General features: G+C 40.6%; 1 protein-coding gene across 1 annotated transcript in view; it reads left to right on the top strand.

The window, feature by feature from the left end:
* Positions 1-7,320, top strand: part of RINT1 (RAD50 interactor 1) — an 11,254-nt gene extending 3,934 nt beyond the window's left edge. The window contains exons 6-13 of the mRNA XM_010023790.1: positions 107-217; positions 410-635; positions 2,242-2,379; positions 2,858-3,057; positions 4,626-4,840; positions 5,492-5,672; positions 5,760-5,878; positions 7,085-7,320. Coding sequence (XP_010022092.1) covers positions 107-217; positions 410-635; positions 2,242-2,379; positions 2,858-3,057; positions 4,626-4,840; positions 5,492-5,672; positions 5,760-5,878; positions 7,085-7,298 — 1,404 coding nt within the window. The 3' untranslated portion in view covers positions 7,299-7,320. The remainder of the gene's footprint in view (positions 1-106; positions 218-409; positions 636-2,241; positions 2,380-2,857; positions 3,058-4,625; positions 4,841-5,491; positions 5,673-5,759; positions 5,879-7,084) is intronic.
* Positions 7,321-7,589: the final 269 nt, after the last annotated feature.

Below are 7,589 nucleotides of genomic sequence, written 5' to 3'. Positions count from 1 at the left end.
AGAGACTGGTATTTTCGTAAGTTTGTCTTAATATATATTAGTATAATTTGAATAAATGTTGTTTGGGTGCTTTTAATTGTTTTTTTTTTTATTTTTTTTAAATAAGCCTGAGTGGTATCTAACACAAGTACTCATGTGGATTGGAAATCATGCAAAGTTCCTTGATGACAAAATCCAGCCAATTCTGGACAAGGCAGGATCTTCAGTGAATGCTGGGGTGAGTACTTCCATGGGTTCTATATGCGTGAGTGTGTAAGTCAGTTTCTGACAGATGCTTGTATAAGCCCACTTCACTGTTTTCACTGAGTATGTGGCAAGACTTCACTCAGTCCTATAGTAGTTTGTTATGTACATGTTTGCACATGTCAATACTTCCTATCTCTGACATTTTACTTGTTTCTTTCAAAAGCTTGAATTCTCTCGTGCTCTGGTTATGCTGATTTTGGAGAAGCTGGCAGCTGATATTCCATGCCTGTTGTATGATGATACGCTCTTTTGTCACCTGGTGGATGAGGTACTTCTATTTGAGAGAGAGTTATACAGCGTTCATGGTTATCTCAGCAGCTTGCCCAGTTGCATGCATATTCTGTCAGAAGAATCCTGCTTCCAAAGGTGGCTAACAGTGGAAAAGAAATGTAAGACTTGCAATGGATTTTGTTGGCTTTTATATTGCACAATCAGAAAGTATGTGTTTGCTTACACAAACAGCCTTCTCAAATAGGATGAGTCATATGGACAGGGCTGCTACGTAACATGTCCTGGGTTCAGCTACAGCAGTCATTTTTCTCCTCTTAGTAGCTGGTGTGGTGCTGTGGTTTTGACTTTCAGCCTGGGAACAACGCTGGTAACAGCGATGTTTTTAGTGTTGCTAAGTAATGTTTACTCTGACCAAGGACTTTCTCAGTGTCATGCTCTGCCAGGGAGGAGGGGAAGCTGGGAGGAAGCAGAGACAGGACACCTGACCCAAAGTGGCCAAAGGGGTATTCCATACCACAGCATGTCATGCCCAGTATAGAAACTGGGGCTGTCACCTGGAAGGCCCAGATCAGTGCTCAGGTCAGGCTGGGGATTGGAGCTGGGGGGTTGTGTCCTCTCCCTTTATTATTTCCCTTATCATTATTATCATTATTATTGGTAGCAGCAGTGGTTTGTATTATACCTTAGTTACTGGAGAGCTATTATCTCAACCCGTGGGAGTTACGTTCCTCTGATTCTCCTCCCCATCCCTCCGGGAGCAGGGGGAGGAAGAAGGAGGGGAGCGAGTGAGCAGCTGCGTGGTTCCGAGTTGCCAGCTGGGCTTAAACCACAAGAGATGTGCAATTTTATACTCTGTGATAGTGACCTAAAAATAACAAGATTTGATGAGAAAAGTCAGAATTTTAGTTCTCTATCTTTTGAGCCTCAAAAGCGTACAGTTGGGTCATGTCTAGATTTACTGTCATAAGCATGGATCCTCCAATTTTATTTGAAGAAGGAAACAGATACTATTATGTATAAATCATGCCTGTTGTAAGAACAAGTAGTGATAGGACCACGGAGAATGGCTTTAAACAGAAAGAGAGGAGATTCAGATTTGATATTAGGAAGAAACTTTACTGTGAGGGTGGTTGGCACTGGAACATGTTGCCCAGAGAAGCTGTGGCTGCCCCATCCCTGGCAGTGTTCAAGGCCAGGTTAGATGGAGCTTGGAGCAACCTGCTGTAGTGGAAGGTGCCAGTGTCCGTGTCGGGAAGCTTTAAGGTCCTTTCCAACCCAAACCATTCAGTGATTTTTGCTTAAAAATTGGTTAGACTCTAATAGTGCTTCTCTGGTTGTCGGACTGTTGCCCCCAAGCTGTATGAAATCCAGTAGGCTTAGTTTTAGACACACATTGTATTTATGTGAGGTTGGACTTTAAACTGAAATAGGGGAAGGGTATTAATTTTTGAGAAATTAAGTAGAAATATATTGGAAAGGAGCAAGCCAGCTGTTAAACCCCAACCACCCCCCCCTCCCCCCCATCAACTGTGATTTAGCTGTTAATGGCATTGCAAATACAGACGCATTGAAGCTGGTTTGCATGAAGCCAGTCATCAGTAGTTTTTACAACCCAAAGGTGCAGAATTTCAACTTACTGGAGATAATACAGATGTTTATATATTTTAGAGAGGTCGTTGTTAGATTTTTATTTATTTTTTGGTTGCTGTTGTTTGTTTGATGTTTTTCTTTAAAGTTTTAATTTACAAGTTTTGTGCATCTCAGTTGCTCTTCAGAAAATGGACTCCATGCTTTCCTCAGAGGCTGCGTGGGTATCGCAGTACAAAGACATCACTGACGTAGATGAAATGAAAGTCCCAGACTGTGCCGAAACTTTCATGACTCTGTTGTTAGTTATAACAGGTAATTACTAATCCATGAGCATTGCTCTTCACTGTAACGAATAGTAAAAACCCTTCAGCTGACAGAGCTCTTTACTTAATATCCATTGTGAACAGTAGTCACCAAATAACATTGCAAATTTGTGATGTTTGTAGTTTGATAAAAACTTTCCTGTTCATTTTGTATTTTGGACAGTAACTCAAGTATGAACAATCGTCAGCTCATGACATGTTTACTAAATAAATATAAAACATATTTTTTAATGATTAGCATATTAAAACTTGTTCATACTTGAGAGAATATGATTTGTTACAATGCAGTAATAAAAAAAAATCCTACTATTCCTTTTGAATCTGTGACTATTTAGAAGCCATTAAGTAACATCTGCTTCCTCAGAACAGAACATGAGAGCAAGGAAGTTTCTTTTTGAATGTTTCTTTTTGGTAAGCTTTTATTCAGTGTTGGAAAACTTAAAAACATTTTATTGATGTCTTTCCAGACAGGTATAAGAACCTTCCAACAGCTTCCAGGAAACTACAGTTCCTGGGCCTGCAGAAGGAATTAGTTGATGATTTCAGGATACGATTAACTCAAGTAATGAAGGAAGAGACTAGAGCTTCCTTAGGATTCCGGTACTGTGCGATCCTCAATGCTGTTAACTATATAGCAACAGTGTTGGCAGACTGGGCTGACAATGTAGTAAGTAATTGTTTTACTTAGAAAAATGAAAAAAATGGACTTTGGATGTTTGTTTCGTAACAAATATTTTATTATCAGCACTGTTTTATTCAAGTGCATTCAGAAGAAGTAATTACTGAAAAAACAATGAGATGTAAATTTAGATTTAATAAAAGATGTATAAATAAGGACAGATTACTGTTGGAGATCTAAGCTGCATTAATTACAGGCTTTCTAGGGAAATGCAGAGAGAGCCTGGGGAATGGAATAATCTGAACAGACAAGAGAAGTAATCTCCTTTACATGCTTTGTATTGTGAAAAATGGTTGATTTTGGAGATCTCTGACCAGTACTCATTAATACTGAAGTGTGTGCAGCAGCCTACGCATGATGCTTGAATGGTTCCCGTGGGAGGTCAGCTTAAATGGATCCAGCATGGGGCTCTGCCTCGCAACACGTTACAGGTGCTGCTCAGAAAAGCTACTCGCTGATAACTGGGAATTGGTTATTTTGCTACATAATAGGGGGGCCTACAAGAAATCTGGAGAGGAACTTTTTACAGGGGTATGTGGTGACAGGACAAGGGAGAATGGCTTTAAAATGAAAGAGAGGAGATTTAGATTAGACATTAGGCAGAAGCTCTTCCCTGTGAGGGTGCTGAGGTGCTGGCACAGGGTTGGCACGGGGTGCCCATAGAAGCTGTGGCTGCCCCATCCCTGGCAGTGTTCAAGGCCAGGGTGGACACAGGGCTTTGGAGCAACCTGCTCTAGTGGGAGGTGTCCCTGCCCGTGGCAGGGGGTTGGAACTGGGTGAGCTTTAAGGTCCCTTCCAACACAAACCACTCTAGGATTCTATGATAATAGCCTGGTGGCAGCATGGCCATGCTGTCACATTTCAGCTTTTCTATGGTTATGGGTACAAAAGGTCAAAAAGTCCTATTACACATGATGTGTGTAGAAATAGGTATTGTGCAACGCATGCTGGGCAGCCTCCAAATTCTTTTTGTCTCCACAGGCAACTTTGGCTCTAGCAGTGGGTAATCTTGACTTGACAGGACAGCAACCTTCATCTTGTACACCTGTCTCTACCTAAGCATCTTGATTTGCTTAGAAGCAAAACCAATGAGTTATTACCACTATGTCATATTAGATTCTGATTTCTTGCTGCTATCAGCCCAGCAAACTTCCTATTTAATGAATGATTATTTCTAAAACAAATTACAATTGAAGAATCTAGTTTACTTTTGCAAACATTGAAAAGGACAAAATCAGTTCTTCTTTTAAAAGCAGCATTCTGCTGTCAATCTTAAAATCTCTTTTGAGTATTTCTTTAGATCTATTCCCATTACCTATTAGCTGTTGTACCCAAAACTCATATCAGTTCCACTAGGATTAAACCACCATGTTTTGTTTTTCACAAAATCAGGGCCAAGGGGAAAGATAAGAAAGTGGTTTTAAAATCTTTAGAATTTTAAGTTTATACGTGTGTCAGAGACTGTTTTCTAGAGCTGTGTCTATTAAAGTACCAATGGAAAGTTCCAGTCATAGGATTATTTTCTGAGGTCCTCAGACCTGGCTTTGTTTCTCCAGTTCTTCTTGCAGCTCCAGCAGGCTGAACTGGAGGTTCACGTGGAAAGCAATGCTGTCAGTAAGCTCCAGCTAGGGCAGCTGGCTTCGATGGAGAGCTCTGTCTTTGATGAGATGATTAACCTCCTGGAACGCCTGAAGCATGACATGCTGACTCGTCAGGTAGATCATGTCTTCAGAGAGGTCAAAGATGCCGCAAAGCTGTACAAAAAAGAGAGGTGATTCCATCTGTTTACTCTCTTTAATACAGTATTATTTCCTGTTAAAAATACCGAGGGAAATAAAGGCAGGAGCAGCTAACAGGCACAGTTATTTTCCTGAGGAGGAATGGCACAGGGTAGTAAGTTTGGTAAAGTTCTCCATAACACTTACTTTATCTTAATGCTGCATTTTCTAAAGTAGTTCCACAATTACTGGGTGCATTAGCTTAAAAACCCTGGGAAGAATTCTGGATCCCTCTAGTTTGGGCAAGAATTACTTTCTTTGTAGGAGTACTAAAGAGTTAATACGAAGTGGCCTGTAATAACTGTTCTGTCTTCCCAGACTCATAGGGCTTCTTGAATGTTTGCTCTGGAGTAGAATTTCTGAAGTACTTCATAAAAGGCATACAAATCCTCCCTGATTTTCTAGATTAGATGGGGTTTCTGTGAATGGCATGTTCTGAGATTGGTAACTCCAGCATGAGTTTAATATTAAATGAAATTTAAACATAGCAGTAGACTGTGATTACTATTAGATTTGAAATGGGAAAGGAGAACTCTCCAAGCCGTTTTAAGTAGGCAAGATTTTTTTAAAGGATAATTTTACCTTCAGCTGTTGCGATATGAATAATTTCATTATAATGACTCGAGCATGGTGATTTCTTTCAGGTGGTTGTCTTTGCCATCTCAAGCAGAGCAAGCAGTGATGTCTCTGTCGAGCACAGCTTGCCCAATGTTGCTGACCCTGCGAGACCGCTTGCTGCAACTGGAACAGCAGCTCTGCCACTCGCTGTTCAAGATTTTCTGGCAAATGCTTGCAGAGAAAGTGGATATATACATCTATCAGGAAGTAGGTATCACCAAAACATGAGCTCTGCAGTGCAGGTGGGTGCCAGTGACTGCCTTAAACAATGGATGCACCTCTCTGTGTTTGCAGATAATTATGGCAAATCATTTCAATGAAGGAGGAGCAGCCCAGCTCCAGTTTGACATGAGCAGGAATCTGTTCCCTTTATTTTCACACTACTGCAAGAGGCCAGAAAACTACTTCAAGCAGTAAGTAGGCAAACTTCTGATCCATTGATGTTTCAAAAGTGAATGTCCAGGTGAATATACACGTGTTCTATGTATCACCGAGAATTTTTTTAGGTAGTTTTGATCCACACTTAAAATGTTGATGTGGGCTTCCAGTGTTTACAACTAGGAAAGTTTTGATTCTGCAGCATGTACTCAGGCACCAGTGGGCTGTGGCATGTGTTCTGGAGCATTCTGTGAAGTCAGGATGTCTAGATAAATTAACTGATGGAAGGAATATAAATTTCACGGACTTCTGAAACTGGGGCCCAAGAAACTACTCAAAGATGTAATTACGACACTAAACTTTATTGTTAAAAGAAAGACTACTTTAAACCTTGGTCCTGCTCAGAATTGCCTTGCAGAGCTGCCTGGTTGCTTTCATCCATGAGAAGAAGCTACCTTCTTTGTGGATAGTCATTTTCCAATAGCCCACAGTCTTCTAGAGAGTCCAGCACTAAACTCCTGTGCTAACTGGGGCAGAAATCTTGGTGTTTTCAAATCAATATATGGAGCATGGCATTCAGTCTTGAATGCTTGAAGACAAAGATTCCATATTGGCATTTTTAATTGGAACATTCACTTAGCATCTGCAGGTTTAAGTCTTTCTTGAGCACATCACCTTCATAAAGGTAGTTGGTACTTATATTCCCAGCATAAGAGGAAACAAACAGATGCACAAAGGAACTGTAAAAAGTAATGCATAGGGGGTGCATGGCTGTCTGTCACATTTAGACTAGAAAAAATGTGACAAAGACAGGGGATCTCTTTGCTCCCTGATGGTATTAATTAGGGGAAACGTCTGTTAAACTGTGCTCTTAAAATACACGGAGTAAGAAGGTGCTAATTATCTTAGGGGAAAACGCAGATAGGGAAAGGTAGACAGGTTAAGTGGTAAATTCTATTCTGTAGTTGTAATGCTGGTGGGGGAAAAAAAAGAGGCAAAAGCCATGCAGAGAACTGGGAGGCAAAACACTGATGCTCAGGAAATACACATACGTAAGGGAAAAGGCTTAGACAGTGGGAACAAATACACTGTTTGCCTTGATCTAAGCAGTACTTTTCAGTTCAATACTTCTGAGCCTTTTCAGAAGTCCATGGAGGTTTTTTTGTTAATCCCTGTGTGCAAAAGAGTATTTCATGGGTGTTTCTTGTATTAATCCATATAACTTTTTTTTTTTCCTGTAGCATAAAGGAAGCCTGCATTATCCTGAACCTGAATGTTGGTTCTGCCTTGCTTCTGAAGGATGTACTGCAGTCAGCTGCAGACAATGAGACGTTTAAGCCAAACCAACCCTCTGCAACAGCAGCACTAAATGAACTTGGAGTTTACAAATTAGCACAACAGGATGTTGAGATTCTTCTCAACTTGAGAGCTAATTGGCCAAACACAGGAAAATAAAGACTTCTTCAGAAAAGATTAATAGCTTGGTCTACATTGCTTATTTCAAGCAAAAGCAAAACTAGTCTGTTGTAACATGCTGCCTGTTTATTCAGTGCTGTATGCTGAGCAACTGGTTTAATCCAATCTTACACTTCGTTGTATACAGCTTTAAAAATAATTCAAAATGGGACTGCCTTGGATTCCAACTGCACAGATCTTTTCCTCAGCCACCTTGCCAGTGCATTTAGAAGCTAAAACTGGCTTCATCTTGAAGGAGTATGCGTGCCCTGCCACTGTGTGCGCTGTAAC

This window comes from Nestor notabilis, unplaced genomic scaffold, assembly GCF_000696875.1.
Source record: "Nestor notabilis isolate BGI_N333 unplaced genomic scaffold, ASM69687v1 scaffold25551, whole genome shotgun sequence".
Classification (NCBI taxonomy): Eukaryota; Metazoa; Chordata; class Aves; order Psittaciformes; family Psittacidae; genus Nestor; species Nestor notabilis.
This window is presented reverse-complemented; position numbering and strand designations above follow the sequence as displayed.